At 50.2% G+C, this 16,827-nt stretch overlaps 7 protein-coding genes across 7 annotated transcripts; 2 read left to right on the top strand and 5 right to left on the bottom strand.

Moving 5' to 3' along the window:
• Window positions 1-923: 923 nt before the first annotated feature.
• Window positions 924-2,583, bottom strand: N7539_008404 (uncharacterized protein; the record flags this gene model as incomplete). Its single annotated transcript, XM_056938004.1, has 4 exons — window positions 924-1,194; window positions 1,260-2,056; window positions 2,111-2,185; window positions 2,257-2,583. The coding sequence occupies 4 exons, from the start codon at window positions 2,581-2,583 to the stop codon at window positions 924-926; spliced, it is 1,470 nt and encodes a 489-aa protein (XP_056787096.1).
• An 838-nt stretch (window positions 2,584-3,421) lies between these two features.
• Window positions 3,422-4,200, top strand: N7539_008403 (uncharacterized protein; the record flags this gene model as incomplete). The annotated part of the gene is made up of 2 exons (XM_056938003.1): window positions 3,422-3,539; window positions 3,569-4,200. 2 exons carry the CDS (start codon window positions 3,422-3,424, stop codon window positions 4,198-4,200), a joined length of 750 nt encoding a protein of 249 aa, XP_056787095.1.
• N7539_008402 (kinase-like protein) lies at window positions 4,159-5,430 on the bottom strand (the record flags this gene model as incomplete). Its single annotated transcript, XM_056938002.1, has 1 exon — window positions 4,159-5,430. The coding sequence occupies one exon, from the start codon at window positions 5,428-5,430 to the stop codon at window positions 4,159-4,161; it is 1,272 nt and encodes a 423-aa protein (XP_056787094.1).
• Window positions 5,431-6,192: 762 nt separating this feature from the next.
• On the top strand, window positions 6,193-6,719 carry N7539_008401 (uncharacterized protein; the record flags this gene model as incomplete). The annotated part of the gene is made up of 2 exons (XM_056938001.1): window positions 6,193-6,332; window positions 6,431-6,719. The coding sequence occupies 2 exons, from the start codon at window positions 6,193-6,195 to the stop codon at window positions 6,717-6,719; spliced, it is 429 nt and encodes a 142-aa protein (XP_056787093.1).
• Window positions 6,720-8,036: 1,317 nt separating this feature from the next.
• On the bottom strand, window positions 8,037-8,963 carry N7539_008400 (uncharacterized protein; the record flags this gene model as incomplete). The annotated part of the gene is made up of 1 exon (XM_056938000.1): window positions 8,037-8,963. The coding sequence occupies one exon, from the start codon at window positions 8,961-8,963 to the stop codon at window positions 8,037-8,039; it is 927 nt and encodes a 308-aa protein (XP_056787092.1).
• A 2,628-nt stretch (window positions 8,964-11,591) lies between these two features.
• On the bottom strand, window positions 11,592-11,858 carry N7539_008399 (Sm-like protein LSM2; the record flags this gene model as incomplete). Its single annotated transcript, XM_056937999.1, has 1 exon — window positions 11,592-11,858. One exon carries the CDS (start codon window positions 11,856-11,858, stop codon window positions 11,592-11,594), a length of 267 nt encoding a protein of 88 aa, XP_056787091.1.
• A 708-nt stretch (window positions 11,859-12,566) lies between these two features.
• N7539_008398 (uncharacterized protein) lies at window positions 12,567-15,587 on the bottom strand (the record flags this gene model as incomplete). Its single annotated transcript, XM_056937998.1, has 1 exon — window positions 12,567-15,587. The coding sequence occupies one exon, from the start codon at window positions 15,585-15,587 to the stop codon at window positions 12,567-12,569; it is 3,021 nt and encodes a 1,006-aa protein (XP_056787090.1).
• Window positions 15,588-16,827: the final 1,240 nt, after the last annotated feature.

The raw sequence follows: 16,827 nt of genomic DNA, 5'->3' as shown, positions 1-16,827 counted from the left end.
TGGAGGATACGGGTGCATTAGCATAGTATACGTTAGAGAGGTCGTGAAATCTTCAGACTTCTCTTCAACAAATTTCAAATTGCTGCATTCTTTCAACACGTCAGCCAGTATTAGTAGCGGCTAGTATCACAACAAACCTGAGGTACTCGAAACGGCGTGACGAAACCTGAGCATCCGCCTGGAACGGACGCATTCACTTCCAGATTTTTCACATCGTGCACATTTAGGACCAGTGCCGACACCTGCTAACCTGCTGTTAGTAAAGGACCCGCTTCTCCGCGCCACACAAGTCTCTAGAGAGAAATTCATCTGGGTTATCTCACATTTGACATGGTTCTCTGTCCTGAAACATCAGCGAATTGCCTGGGTGAGTCAGGGGTTATAACTACGCACGTCGGCAACTCTGGCTGAAGAAGCACACGCCTCAGCGATCAACAGGCTAGCGACAATGGACAGGACCCACTGAGACGACTCACCATGGGTTCCCTCTGGGTGGCATGACTCTGGTAATCCGAGATGTTTCAGAGGCGTGAAACAGATATTGTGATGAATTCACGCGCTGGGGTTTGCGGGAGAGGACAGGAACTCGAAGTCATCAGAAGCCCTACATATTAACCCTAATTTCCCCGCATTTTGTCACTAACCTTTTTCTATCAGCAGTCACCGTACCGTGGAAACTACTGTCCCCACCAAAAGGTTATTGACGCTCTTTCAGTGTGTGTTTTTTAACCGTATAATCTACGACCCGATAGCCCCTACAACTTACGTGCTCCTGTTGATCATCCATGGGTAGCACTATGGAGTGATTCAACCTCTTCTCGCTCGTTTCGAAGGCCTGGAGGAATCATTTGAAAATACATTCGAAGCGACCATGAAGAAACCGGTCAAAATGTACATGAGGAAGGGCACGACAGTCCTGACAGCTACACGGTTTCTTGGCCAACTGCAACCATCGCTTCACGCATGATGGCTCGCTCCTTCTGTCCTTGGACGTCACCAAACACAACATCTATCTTCTCCAAGGTCTTTCCTTTAGTCTCTGGGACCAACAGCATCGCCCAAATGACAGCCAAGAAACACACCAACGTAAAGAAAATATAGGTCTGGTATCCTCTGGATGCCATCATTGGGGGAATGGCTATAGCGACAATGAATTTGGACAACCAATTCACACACACTGATAACGCGACTCTCCTGGATCTGTTTTTTGTAGCGAACACCTCGGGCCGGGGGGGAGCGCCCATCCAAGGGGCGCGTACGACACTCCATAGACGAGGATAAAGCAAAATGCCATCGCCACAGTCGCCCAGCCAGGACCTTGGTGAGCATGCCAGTCGGTGGAAAACAGACCAGCCAAGACTGTAATCACAATGTAACGGACTGTGTTTCCAACAGCGCCGAAAATTGCCAGCCGCCGGCGCCCAACTCTGTCAATGATGACAAAGCAGACGAGAACTGCGACCAATTGCAAAACATTGAAAATGCCGGACATGATCAAGGCCATGTGGCCCGACTGGCCTAAGCTTTCAAAGAGCGTCGGCGCGTAGTAGATAAAAGCGTTGATTCCCGAGAACTGCTGGAAAAATAATACCCCACAACCGACGGCAGTGCGGTGCCAGTTGCGACGCCGAAATCGATCAAGCCAAGAATGAATCTCTAGTTGGATGCCCGTGACCCCAGAATGTGTCTTCTCCCGAATAAGTCGCTGGAACTCGACTTCGGTAATGATTCCCTTGTACTCGGCCTGAACCCTCTCGTCGGCAGACGGAAGTTTGCGCAGCTTCCCCAAGCTAGCTAGGCACTCGTCGCAGCGATTAACGAGTGCGAGCCAGCGGGGCGAGGACGGGAAGAAGTGAATCCCAATACCTAGCAGGGTTGACGATACCATCTGCAAAGCAAAGGGAAGTCGAAAGGACGCTTCGTTAGTGATATACTGGGTACCATAGGTAATCCAGAAGGCAATAACAACACCTGCCACAGTTGAGACTGACTCAAGCACAAGGAAAGCACCGCGAAGCTCGGGTGGGGAGATCTCAGAGATATACAGGGGCGCCGTCTAGTTCGATATCAGTAGCCGTGTCAACGTCAGAGGGAAACAAAGACAGCATACCATAGCTAGGGTGCCCACACCAATTTCTCCAATTGCTCTACCCGCCACCAAGGCGCCGTAAGTCTGGGCAGCGGTCTGCATAATCGCACCGACATCAAACACAACGACAACGGCAGTCAACGCCCACTTTCTCGATATCTTATCACAAAGACAGGGCATAGAAGGCACCCGATGAATGCACCAAGCAAGAGTATCGACGTCATGAACGAGGTTCCGAATGCTGTCGTGGCTTGTGGGAATGCCTGGTGGAAGGTGCTCATGACATTGGTGATGGATTTCACGCCCTGATCGTATCCAAACGAGAAATCCCCAAGCGATGCCAGAAAAGCTGCTCCAAAGACGTAGGTGTTGGAAATGATGCCATGCATTCCCCCCGGCCCGTAGGAGATAGACTCCACCCAACCTTTCGGACTCGATGGAGTGGCGTCTTCATGTTGTGAGGACTCCGCAATCTCTTTGATGGAGCCCGACATCGTGGTCGATGGGGGAAGATCAAAATATGCAGAGGGATCTGGTTCCAGTCGCTGTAGGCAGCTTGTACTAGCACCAGGGTCTCTTTGTCGCTATATATACTTGAAAGATGCTTTGACTCCAAGTCATAGTTTGCAGCCCCATGAATCGCAACCCCATGGGGTACTGTTGAGACTCATTAAGCTCGTAACGGATCGAACTTTCCTTTCGGCGGGCTAGCTATTTTGATGATCCTTTCGCCGTTTCTGGTCAGGACTTTTCAGCCACTGACCTTCCTTTCTCATGAATGGCCGCATAGCAATCAACCATACACCTTGACACAATCCCATTCATGGTAGAGTGAACTTTCATTACCCGATGACCCGATAAATGTGGTCCCAGTTTCATGTTAAACGTTGCCAACTGATGGGGGAAGCCATTGATCATACGCCTAAACGTAGCTTCACCTCCAGATGGGTTCGTTTCGTCGCAACACCTCGTCTCATGAGGGGATGATACATTCTAGAATTCTCCACACACTCCTTAAATCAACTCTTCCCTTAGAATATCGGATTTCGGACACCGTAGGATGAGGGAGCGATATCTGTGGAGGTGTCAGTGCGGCAAATTTCGACTTTGAGTGGAACCAAAGGGGACTCAAATGCGGGGGATCGGCAAATCTTCGCCGACGCTAACCAAATCTGTCCACTTTCGGCGAAGCCTCCCATATTTTGATTTCCTTCACATCACAATTTCCCACGCCGTGGTCAGCTATTTCTCGCCCTCATCGACGTCTATATCAACCGTTAGCTATCGAGATCATGGAAATGGCGCAGTTACGGAAACATTCTTTGCAGCACGATGTACGCCCTCACCCTAGGACTCTTCGTCTTCCTCTACCTCTTTGTGAAGCCAGTCGTCGCCTACATATACGACGCAAAAGGCTTGCGGAAGTACCCTAACTTCTACCTCCTTTCCGGTATATCCGATTTCCCCTTGTTCTACGAGGCCAAGAAAGGGTTTCGTTCCCGGAAGCTCTTCGAGGCTCACAAGAAACACCCTGTGCTACGCATGGCCCGAACGCCCTCTCGTACTCCGACCACAGAGCCATCAAAGACATCTACGGTCATGGCACAGCTTGCATCAAGGACAGATTCTACTCTGAGACCTCCGGCTCGCACTCCAATCTAGCAGATTTTGTCGACAAAAGCGATCATGCCAGGAAAAGAAAGATGCTATCCAGCGCCTACGCACTGAAGAATCTTGAAGAGTGGGAGTTCAAAGTCGCCGATGTCAGCCGCAAGCTCATCAAAGCGTTCGATGCAAGATGTACTGACCCTCTGCCTCCGACCCAACTGCCGAAGAAGGAGGACCTGACTGTCGACTACCGAAATTGGACTGTTCTGTTTACCGCTACCGCGATCGCGAGTATTGGCCTTAGCGAGGACCTTGGATTCTTGAATGAGGGCTCCGATAAGGTGATATCGGAAAGCAAGGATGGAACTACCAAGGAGGTCTCTTTCCGCGAATGTCATGCTGCCACGAGCCGCGCCTCTTACGAGCTTGTCTGCGCCTACGACTGGTTTCAGGCCTTAAAACTAATCTTGGATCTTGCCATATTCAGGCAGAGCCCATTTTAGCATCCATTCTGACTCGAGAATTTGCTTGGTAGTAGGGCGATTCTCAGGTCTGAATGAGAGCATCGGCCGTAGCATGTCGAAGAAAGCTTCCCTCTCCCTTGCATCAAATGACAGCATGCCACTATCTCGCCTAGGCTGTTGCACGCTATCCTCAAACCGATCGTTCCAAGATCGGAATGGGTTACGGTTCATTGGCTTACCATCCTCGGTAAATTTCAGTCGTCGCGCCTCCCATCTTTTCCACCATTCAGGTGGCAAAACGCCAAGAGTATCGACATGCTCACAGGTTATATCGTCCTCCGTCGCCAGAAACCCTTCAAACAATGGCCGCTGGGCGATAATAGACCATATGGTACAGGCGAGAGTCCAAATATCCGATGAAAAAGACAGAGAGTCGTTTGGTTTAAACCGCGCCTCGGGGGGACGGATAATAAGGGGTGTACGAGATTCGTATTTCTGTTCTTTCGAGTGGGAGAAGGCTTCACCAAAGTCTGTAAGCAAGATCCTAGTTTCTAAAAGTGTGACTTCCTCGCTCGCTTGCCCCAACCATACGGGCACAGTACCGTGGGATGGGACACCAGGCGGAAGTGGATTACCATCTAGGCGAACGACTGGGTCGAGTTCTGGTGCTCCATATTTCTCATATAATTGCTCGAGTGAGAGCTGGTCAAAATTTGGCGGAACTCTGAGAAGAATGTTGCCGAGGTGAAGGTCTCCGTGGACAATCCCTTGGGCATGCACGTAATCCACAACAAGAACCAGTTGCGCAGCCAATGACCGGGCTACGTTAAGCTGGAACAGACGGATCCATGAACCATCTTTCACTCCGGAGAGGCTAGCACTCGCCGGCGCTGTAACGTAGCAAGCATGATTGCCGTTTGGGCCATGGATGGTGAACATGTCTAGTATCATGGGAACCATCATCTTTCCTGGGTGGTTGACCGGACGACAATCAGGACGAGTGAGAGTGGATATAATGTCCACTTCCTTTGGATTCGCGTTTGCTGTGCAAACTTTCATTGCGACGTATTTATTGGAGTGTTCATCACGGGCTAGCCACGCAGTTGAATAAGACCCATGTCCCAGCTTATGAACAACTCGATATCGACCGTGAAAGTGATCTCCGATTTGAATGGGGTGATAGCCCCCTGGTCGATAGTTCTCAAGTCTTTCGACTCCCTCAAGAGGCTCATAGACGAGACGCGTGTTCAAATCATCGTCGGCCTCCATTGAGTTGAATGCGGTGAGATTCAGCGCGCAGCGGGATTGCTTCTGTTGAAGTTGTCGCATATGCAACTTGCGGGCAGGAGGAATGGCTGAGGAACATAAATAATGCGGACGAAACAACCAAAAGGCGCACGGCAGCAATTTACTCATCGCCGTGTCGTGCGGAAAATCCGAGCCAAAAAGGGTTGATAAAGGTGATGCAAATATCTTACAATTCATTGAGTTACGTCGTGGGTGGGAGACGAAGGCCAGCTTGGAGAAGGATGTGTGGTCAATGATTGGGCGGAGCGGGGTATGAGAAAGTCCGAGCCCGAGACAAAGCGTTGATCTATTGGCTGACAAACCAGCATTCAACAGGAAAATGCTGCTCCAGCTGCAACATAAGCTTAGCACACTCATCAACTTCAATAGACGCCACGATTTGATGCCATGACCACGTTAAACGCAAAGCATGCGTGATTCCTAGGGGGTGGTCTGGTGTCTAAACTCACCTATAAGGTGATTCCTGGAACATGGAAGTCCTCATTCGACAAAATTTACGCGCCCTAGGCATTGCATTGCCCACGAAAGGTATCGTCGATTACAAGTGACGAGATTGGGGCACAAGGCAGGCTGCGGCTTTAGTTTCAGCAAGGTTATGAAAGCGGACACAGCCTAGGATGAAATACAATGCAGCGGCATCTTGCAATTATACCCTCTTCAAAGTTTCAAAGTACTACTGCCTCTGCAGCGACAACCCCATTTCGAGAGACCATCTGAACAAACATGTCTACGGTCAATATGGTCAAATATTATTTTTATAAGGGCATGATCCCGAAAGACCGAGACCGACTGCGCCAGCTTGTGGCTTTGGCATATCAGACCGCAAGAGACAGAAAGCTCTACCCCAAGGCGGTTCTTATTAGGTGCGTGCACGATGCGCTCGAGGGAGACGGTGCTTACATGACTTTTCTTTGCCTTGGATCACTACTAGATACTACCTGATTTCTGAATAAATTTTCAGGTCCGAGGTCCATGATACAACCAGTATCAATGGCATGCACCAGAAAGATCCGCTGGGTCCACACGTGACACTTTGCTACAAAGACAAGAATCAACTCCTGCAAGGGACTCACGTCGCCAGCCATGGCTATGTTCGTGGGAAAGACGACATTGGGTTTGTGCGCGCAACACATACTGGAGAGAAGTCGGACTCGGCCAGAAGGCAGCAAGGCAAAAAGACGGTATGGCCATCGGAAAATGAGCTTGAGGCTGCACCAGAGATCGGCTACAGCCATCTTCCAATCAACTAGAGTCCGAGTCATTTGTCTGAGGTGTATTGGTTGATTGAAGTGGTGGTTTGCTTCTTGGGGTACCACAGAGCTAGTTTAGTGCCGTCTATTGAATCCGATATATGGACAAATTTTGTCCATTTCTCATAATCCGTACTGCCTGGCTTGGAGAATAGTTCGGTAATTATCAATATATGACGGATCGGTCTTCCTCGATTGACAAATGAAATGGAGGAACAAAGACGACAGTCTTGTCAAGAAATTACCGAATGGGAAGATCTAATATGAGGACTCAGTCTCTAGAAAAGAGCTTGCGGAGTAAAGCCTACAGTAGCTTTTGGTGTTCATGTATAATCTTTTGACACTTGTTTGGATGCGTTGATTCTTTCCTGGGTGTAGTCACATTAGGCAGGTCCTCGACGTTCTGTGCTACCTTGCCACACGTATGACCTAGTTGCTCTTAAAAACTACACAAAACTACTAGTCCTCTTCGCGACCTCACCGTTTGATGTTGTTACTGCCGTGGAGGTCTGGGTGGTGAGAGCAAAGGAGAAAGCGAGCCAGCTGAAGAGGGAGGATTTCTGGGTACAAGAAAGCGGACGTTAAGGAGGATGTGAACAGAATAGTGAAACCGGCGGCAGCAGGTTGCCAGACTCGGTCGCCTTGCCAATTCGCTGCTGGATGAAAGCCTCAATTACTTTTTCTCAGGTCTTACAGTATCTTGTTCCTCTGCCAATCCTTTTGTTGGTCGATCCACATCTGCCGAGGTCGCCGAAATATTAGCTCGCGACAGAGAGTGATGCCAGCAATCGAGTAGGTAGAACAGTTTATTTGGTTGCAATCTCCGCTCTGCGGCTCACCTGAGCTTTTCTTGTTCGTCAAGCTGCCGTCGTAATTCGACTATTGTTTCCTCCATGGCTGGTCGAAAATAATAATCGAGGGACTCAAGTTCAGAGTCCAACACAGCAGGGGACATCTTGCCGCTTGGGTCTAGGGGGAAACTGTCACAATCGAGACGCAGGACTGCGCGTCTGAGTTGTTTATCTCCAGCCAGTTTACTCACACATGGCGCGAAACGTATTAATGCCTAACAAAGGCTTCAACAAGCTCTTGCCAAGAGGCGTTTCTTCTTCCAAACGTCAGCACTCAGTCAGATTCAGTCCTTCCAAACATTTTCAGTAAGTACAGTCACCATGTCGTGGACCATATCCCAAATGCATCGCTCGGCTGGCCCGACGCTTTCTATCCTTCTATCAAAGGGGACGCCCCGCAGGGGTATACTTTGAGTCTTTTCACTGTTCCTAAGAATCACCCAAACAAACAAACGGCTACGATGTTTCAGGGCCCAGATATAAGAAGTAGGATGACCTCACACCGATCCAGCCTTTGCGCAGCACTGAGGACTTTCTGGATAGCGTACGCTGATTCAAGACTCGACACAATTGCTTCGGTATCCTGCATTATTCGCAACCCTTCTGTCGCCTCTTCGTTCGATGCCGATACACATTCGAGCCGGCCAATTTGTGCCCAGTAAGCAAGCTCAGGCCCGACTGCGGGTAGATTCATGTCTGCAGATAGTGATTCGGTTGGTAGGATTTGACCATCGTCGTCCTGCATGACGTACGTGAAAGCTCCGCCGTAGACCCCTTGAGAGCCTCGACAGAGAGCCGCCGAGCCAAAAGCTTCGACTCCGAGAAGTCTGACTGACTGGCACTCCAAAAATGGATAGAAGAATCCAGCTGCTGTGCCATTATCGCTAATAGGTGCAGTAACTAAACTTGGGAGCCTTCCGCAGGTCTCATTCAATTGCCGCATTGCTTGTCTTCCAATGATAGACTGGAAGGTACGGACAATCGATGGGTAGGGGTCTGGCCTAGTCGCAGAGATTGAACGGTAAAAGGAAGTTCTGAAACGGTCCGTTGAGGCCCGCAGGGCTTCACCAGTGGCTTCACGAAGTGACATGCCGCCGTTGTTGACTCTAATCACTGTCGAGCCCATCGTCATAATTTTCTGGATATTCTCTACCTGGTTAAGAGCATCCCTTGCGCCCACGTAGATGCTGCATGCCATTCCCAGTGTTGCACACAAGGTAGCACATTCGATCCCATGGTTTGTAGACCCGCAAGCTGTGATAATTTCTGATTTGTTCATGCGACGCGCCAACAGGATCAGGCCGACAATGTGATGTCTGTTCGAGCTCGCGCAGCCGTTGAGATCCTCACGCTTGAGCCATATATCTCTACCGCCAGCCCACCGCGTCAACATCGGTGCTTTTGCCAGCGGGCTTGGCTTGTTGGGGAAGAAGGACCAGTATTATTCCCAGAAATCAGCATCGGTCAGTGTCCGGTGGGAAAATGCCGCAAGTTCTTTTAGAAACTCGATCTGGCTTTCAGGTGAATACTGTCCTCCAAATTTACCAAATCTCCTGGCGGTAACAAAGCCGTCTTCGTACAATGATTGACTGTGGGCCATTCTAGGTTAGACATGAGTTGAAGATACGAGAGAGATATTTTGGATCGCAATTTTGTCTGGGAATATCATTGATTCTTTAAATAGGCCTCAACTGTCAGTCTACTTTATTCCTGCGTTGTTGTCTCTCGATATGTTGAAGCTTGATTACAAGCCTTCACCCATAAGGACACTATCCAGTCCTGGCGAATTAATAGCTCATCAGCTTAACTAAAATATATTGTTTCATTTCTGCATGGATATTCAGTAATTCGGTCTTACATTAAAATGCTTTTTGATCTAGAATCAGTGCCCCAGTTTTAAACTTATGAATTTGCTGGATATATTTTAGTCAGGTAATTGCTATGTTGCCATTTACGCGGAATGCTTCCACGTACCTCATGTACAATAATGAAAAAGTAGCGTCCATCAGGCTGAAGTGACAGATCCTCGTTTGCGCGATTTCCCGATAGGATCACTATATTGGATTGCCCATGTTTCAGGTCATGCTGAAGTTACACGTGAAAGACTATAAGTGTGCTTCCTTGCCAACTCAGCAGCACGAATTTGTAACATGAGCTTCCATTTTTTCATATACTAGTATATGCGGCTTTAGTGATCTAAGGCTCGTTTGACAGAATTAGTCGTAAGTACTTCTATTACGTGGAGACACGTCAAGATCGGTAGTAGTACGTGTGGTCTGCATGTCCAAATACTGACACTCTAGAACTATGTTTCGTCTGCTCAGGTACATAGCATTTAACAGCAACGTTCAAGAGAAAAAATGTAATGAAACGCGCAAGTATGAGAAGAGTAGGCTATGATATTTCAACAGCTCGATACCCTCTAAGTTAAAAAGGGTGCCCTATACAGTATCATTTGACCCTGTAAACCCTATCCCGTATTCAGTTCTCAGGGCAAGCACAGGTAGACACAATAACTGGAGTTGAGGTCTTGGTTGAAACGGCCGGTGAGGTTGTGCGTATAATTGGCACGGAAGACGAAGTCAGGGAATGTACGGATCCTTGGTCAGAAGAGATACACGCTGGCGTGACGCGCCTGACCACTAAGCTATCTCAACAATTATTTTGTAAGTTAGTACTTAGGTAGTAAGGAAATATAAAAAACCTTACTCTTTTTAGAGCTAAGTAGGGCTCATAACCTATCAGAGAGCTATAGTAAAACGTAGTACTGACTAAAAGAGGGGAGAAAGGGATGGTGAGATTGAATATAGTGAGAGGTGCTATCTAAACTACTAGTGGTGGTGTGCGTAGGCGTACACCACGCTGGCGTGACGCGCCTGACCACTAAGCTATCTCAACACCTAGGAGCATGTAGACTGAAATATGGTATTGATTGGTCCGTCACGTAGCAAGCTCTATTGCGGCGCGATTAATTGCCGCAAGTTTATAAGGGTGCAAGATCATATTGATGATGCCAGGCTCTTTTTGGCGGGGCAATTTGGCGCAATTTTGAGAGGGCGGATGGCACGTGAGAGTCACTAGCGTGTTGTATATTATTGAGGCAGCTGCAAGAGGTTGCTCACCCCTTGATCAGGTTCTGCTCAGTGAGCGAATCAGGGCGCTCAGAGGCGTGCTCAGTTCTACTCAGTGAGCAAAAAGCGGCAAGGTCTGAGCACTAAAACGGAAGGGGAAAGCCAAGAAGTGGCAGAGGAAACTACGTAGGTCCCTCCACCACTAGGTACCTACTACCTACTACCTAGTACCTACACTTTTGCTTGATGCGTAGTAGGTCGGGTATGATCCATACTGAGTACTGGAAGAATGCAAAACCACATGTTCGGGCTTGAACCTATCTATGCCTATGGAGTCATCGAATTTACAAATGCACACCGCAAGTCATTCCTTTGTCTGACCAGAACTTCCATTGAATCACGAAGATTGGACAGGGGCAACGAGACATCATCTTGCAGTCCTACGGCTCCAAAGACACTGCTCCATGGACAGATGTACAACCTCGAGCTGGTTCGACTCCAGCTGATCTACAGTGTTCGCAGATGGAAATATCAGAGTAGTCAAGCAAATCATGAACAATCGTCAACCTCCGCATGTCATGTCAATTGTTTGTCTTTATTTCTCTCTCATCGCACTAGCTTCGGTTCATATCAAGCCGCGCGGAGTATGCGAGTGTCTCTATGGACAGTCATAGTGTGTGTAAGTGGGTCGACGGAATTGAAGCAGTAATATAAGGCATCGAAGTGGCTTTTCCGAGACTCTTTGAACTCTCGGTCCCGAATTTATCGAGCTTTGCCAACTTGATTGGCAGCCTCTGTATCAAGCAAGCAGATCAGCTTCAATCTTCTTCACATTCACTCAAAGCACGATGAAATCTTGTCTACGCGACAAAGGGCGCACAGGGCAAAGGGCCCCTCTTATCCACCCCAATAGACAGATCATCCATTCATGGAACAACTCCGGGCATATATCACTGACCTCGCCTCGTAGCATCCTCCAGCAAACCGACGTCGACTTCTGATCGCGGCAACATGACATAGCGCACCACACTTCCGCGGATGAACATGCTCTTCACAGATGACAGGTGCGGATACTTGTCAAGGTCCAGGACCTCAATATCGTCCAACTTGATGTTCAGGTATTGATCTACGGACTTGAGGATACCCCGAATGCGAATATCATTTTTCAGCTCGATGGTCACGACTTGGTTCGTGAGCGTCTTGAAGAAACTGGTCATGTAGAATAGAAATTATCAGCTCATTGTCCTTGCCTGATGGTGGGGGAGTCCAGTTCGTCGTGGGCAGTACCTGAAGAAAAGCATGGCGGCGGATTTTGGTCGTTCAACCGACGAGCAAAAAGAGATACCAAGAAAGAAGGTTGGGTCCGTTCAGCGAAGAAACTTCAAGCACTTCGTGAGGGACAATCGGTGAGGGTTATCAATTCCAAGTCGCAAGAAGCTTGAATCCTGTCAAGCGGGCATTGCTGGGGTGGTCCGCAGCTCCGCAAAAAATCACCACGTGACCCCCGCTGCTGATGACTGCGGCGCGGTTTTCAGCGGGCGTGGACCCCAAGTCTCGCTCTCGATTTCGACCACTGCAGTGCCGCATCGAGACTCCATTCGGATTTCGTCCAAATTATGTTCATCGACATTGATCGGGACTCACTGAATCGATGGATAAATATCGCTCATATCTGACTCCGCCCGAATCTCAGTATCACTGCCACTTTTTGACCTCGCAAGACGAGGGTTTTAGTACAGTTCTACGCACGTGCCAGTGACAGGGTTCAAGCTCTTGCAGAGCAATAAGGAAAAAGTGCCACAATTTTGGTCATCTCGTATTACATTAAATAAGTTGGCCACCGGGGCACGTAGGGTATAAGTGAGGATAGACATAATCAACGTAAAGCATCAGGTGAGGGAAAGGAAAAACCCGTCGTGAATCAATCAACGACGTAAGTGTGTCGTCTTCTTATTCACTTTGGGCTTCATAGCCCACCCGGACAAGCAGGTCCAGCCTGCGCCCGTCTTTCTCCCTTCATCAAACAAGGCACCCACTCCATCAAGCAACTTGGATCGATCTTGACCCATCTCGCTTCGCAGCCGGACCAGCCACTGCTCCCACATCCAGCCACCAAGAATGCCAGTCACGCTGGCAATGTCCTCGGTACTGCCGATGGGACCTTGCACTGCTTCATAGTCTTCGATTTGGCTCTGCACGCGAGGAGCCGGAGTCTCGCGAGGAGGTTCCGGCGTGAGAGGCTCCGTACCCATGGGCAGGAACATCCAGGCCCGCTTGATGTTAACAAAGCCTCCCTGTCGAAGACGCGCCAGGAACTGTTTGGACGCAGCGGGGTCGTACCCATTCGCTCGAAGATTGTGAGCAAAGTCGTCAGATGCTGCCGAGCCACATGGACCAGCCCGAGAAATAGCCGCATCCAGTACCATGAACTCCAAGTAGCCCCCCGGCTTGAGACAGCGACGACATTCCTTGAGCACCAAATCGTACTCGTCTCGGTCAAGCCCGGCGGGACACTGGCTCTTCAACAAGGCGTGAAGAGAGCGAGTAGTAATGACATCAAACTTGTTGTTCCCAAATGGCAACTCCCACAATCGGTCCACCGTCACCACACGGTGGTTAGGCGGTCCCTTTATGGCACTGTTGACGGTCTGTGTCTGACTGACCACTGAATAGACCTTTGTTTGTGGAAACTCCAAGGCCGCATGCCAGCCCCATTCACATGAAGCATGACCGCCAAGATCAAGGATACGCACTGGGCGTAGATTTGGGCGAGGTTGACCATGAGGCGTCTTGCGGACCCGTCTGGCTCGCTTCTCAACCGGACTGGTGAGAAGCTGGCCACCGTTGAGACATCGGAGTGCGTCCATGGCCCACATCGGCTGGCAAAGCTGGGCCAAGACTAGCTGCTCCTTCTCAAGTTTTGCGAACTGAGCTTTCTCGGCCAGCACCGAGGTGATGATCGAGTTTCGCGGTGCCTGCGAAAATGGTCCCTTGTACGCAGGTCTCTTCGGTAGAGTAAGCTCATACTTGCCCATCAAGCCGTTGAGGTGTGTCTCCAAAAGGCCGACGCGGAACGACTGAATGGCATCAAAACGCATGTTGCGGTGAAGAAAGCCGTCGGTAGCGTTTCCTCTCTGCCGGATTGACTGGAAGCCCCGCCAATAGATTGAATCCTTGCTGGCGAACATTGGCGGATCAGGACTAAGAGATTCAGGCACGCCCTCTAGAAATCGAACGCTCTTCTTGGTCGTCAACTCAGGATCCTCGGGATGATCAACAGGCTCGGCAGGTGAGCTGAAATTGGTCTTCGAGTCAACCTCGTTGATGGGGTTAGTCTCGTTCAACGCGGCCAGATAGGTTGCTTGAGCGTTGAGCCACACACTTGTCCGATCAAGACTCGCCGCTGCACGTTGTTCAAGTTCGGTTTCGTAGAGCTCATCATATTCATACACGTTGCGTGGTTGCGTAATCTCCTGAACAGCCTCAAAGGTTGCACTGATAGGGCTGCTATTATCCTGCCGAGTTAGTGGCCGTGCGGGTGTCTCGCACGGTAGTCGAATCGCAGTGAGTGGACCCTCCTCAATTCGAACAGCCGTATCCGGGTCCTCTTCGTGCGCATGGTCGGGCCACTCGATGACTTGCTCAACGACTTCGCCCTGGTCACGAGAAAAGGGAAGATCATAAAATCCCTCTGCTACCGCGGTCGTCGGCGGAATGTTGGTGTTCGGGATCGACCACGTGTGACGAGCTCGTGGAGCCAAAGACGCAAAGAACCCACCAGGCGATGGGATGCTCAACTCGCTGAAGCTGTAGCCGGACAGTTCTGATGCAGGAGTTGCTCCGTCAAAACTTCGAGGACGGCTTCGAGGGGCAGGTTGGAGCTGCCACATCTCATCATCTTCAGACGTCTCGGACCAAGTCTCAGGCGTGCGATCAAGAGGGATTTGCTGCAGCATTGCCAAAGCCCCATCTGGGAGAAAGACACCGTCATCAGACGGTGTAGGCTCCCGTACTGGCAGCTCATCAGTGATATCGGCCTCCAGATTCAAAGAGTCCAAGGAGATATTGTGCAGGGCTGGCAAGAGATGATCAAACCGCCCGAAACTATGCCGCCAGTCATCGTGCGATGCTTCAATAGCGATCACTTCGTCCGGTAGCTGGAGCTGGTTGTCATCCGAGGTGAGGTGGTTCACTGGATCGTCCACATCCGGGCGCACATGAAGATCTCGAGAATCCCAGTCTGTATCCGGAAGGGAGTTCGAATCCGGGGTTGCCAGTGCACTCGAATTGGATTCTTGGTCGGAGGAGACACTTCCATCGAGCGACGGTGGAGCAAATGAGGCCGGAATGTCCCGACTCAGCAACGACCACGCTGCAGGTGAAACCGGAATCTTCGATGGCGGCGTTGGAGGCACCGGCGAGTTCTTGCAAGTGCCATTGAGCGATGGCCATTGCGTCGACGATGGAATGTCCAGTTTGAGCCTGAAGTCTCGGGTCCCCTGACTGCGCCGACTCCCTGTTGATGTGACCGAGTTCCGCGTGATGGGGGTGATTAGACTTGAACGTTGGGTGTTGATGCCCGAGAAACAGGATTCACTGATTTCGGTGGAATTATCATCTTCCGTATCGTTGTCATCAGTGGCATCGTACATGTCGTCATAGTCTCGTATCTCTTGTTGCCATTCGTAGTCCGAACACGAAGAAAGGGTGCCGGCAGAGAGCGGCGACATCAACCGGGCCAGTCGTGGATTCTTCGGTGCTGGAAGTCCGCTCGTCTTGAGTGTCAACTTAGGGCTTATCTGAGCAGGCTTGGATGGCAGAGTTGTGACGGCCGCATCCCCAATATTTGATTCACCGACGTCTTCCAAAATGGGATCGAGCATAGTGCCGCGTGGCTGGCGCAGAGGAGGACATCGCATGGAATGAAATGGAACCAAGTCAGCCATTCTTTGCGTTCTCCCTCCCAAGTCCTGATGCGCAAATAAACCAAAACAAAACAAAGCGAGATCCGAGCAAAGGTAGAGAAAGATCGAGAATGCCAGTGGGTGTTTTCCGGTAACACGCAAATCTAGGGGTATCTCAAAAGTCGGACTTTGAAGCAAAAAACATTTGACACCGATCCACGGGTCAAGGTGCGATCAAAAATTCGTCAAACTGAAACTATCACCAAGGAAAATCGACTGATTTGTCAGGTTGCAGAGGAATGCGAAGCAAGCACGATGTTGCGAATTCGCCTCAGCTACCAGAGCATGAGACTACAAGACCAAAAGGAAAAGAATTACGAGATGACGGAGTCCAGGACGCGAGCGACAACGCTCTCCCGCTAGCCTGGGATATATACCATCCCACGATTTCTCAAGGTTGTCTTCACCTTGCCGTACAGCGTTGACGCGGAGTGGGCGCCTGCACGCCTCCATCCACCTGTAGGCCGGAGGCCGAAACACCTGGAAAGGCTTTTCCCGGTTCTTTAGCGAATCTCCTCTATGCCGGTCGCTGGTCACTGGTCAGGCTACTGCATGACCGAGCACGAGTAGGTGATGAAAATCAGTAGATCCCGCGTAAAAAGGAGTGAGCAGAGCGGTCATTGGTGCAGATGAGAAAATGGGCGAGTCGCCCAAAGCTCATCGCCTGTGTAGCCCGACGCAGGAAGTACGGTAGAACAGTGACTTTGCAGGTTCATGAATGCTACTCATGCAGGCCTTGCAGGTGTGCTGGAAGCGACGAATCATCAATCTGGAAGGATGATGAACCGCCCGAGCAGCAGGCGGAGACGTGACGGGGGTGCCGCGCGCTGGGCCAGTCGTGGCTCCTCTGTAGCCGCCGAGGTGGCTAATCTTAGCATTTCCATCACAAAAATCATGGTTAAGTCGCCCGAAACAGACAAATTGGCATGAGCCAGGTCGATTCTCTTCCGTCCCTCCGAAAGCAAATTCCGCGAGATTGTTCACCCACGTCGCATCACGGGGTCACTCGTCGTCTTCGGAATGGACAGACTTGGTGTGAGTAATTCGGCTGAATCAGCATGTTATGAAGATCGGGAGTCATGTTGTGGGATGTGGGGGATGTACGCTGCCCGTGACTGATGCAGAACATCAATCCAGATCAGGTGATCATAGCGGTGGCGCTTCACCATCATCCGAGACCAAGCATTGGTGACCACTGACTGTGTACCTTAGTAAGGTACGT

This window comes from Penicillium diatomitis (genome assembly GCF_028827545.1).
Source record: "Penicillium diatomitis strain IBT 30728 chromosome Unknown utg000012l_segment0_segment0, whole genome shotgun sequence".
NCBI classification, from domain to species: Eukaryota; Fungi; Ascomycota; class Eurotiomycetes; order Eurotiales; family Aspergillaceae; genus Penicillium; species Penicillium diatomitis.
This window is presented reverse-complemented; position numbering and strand designations above follow the sequence as displayed.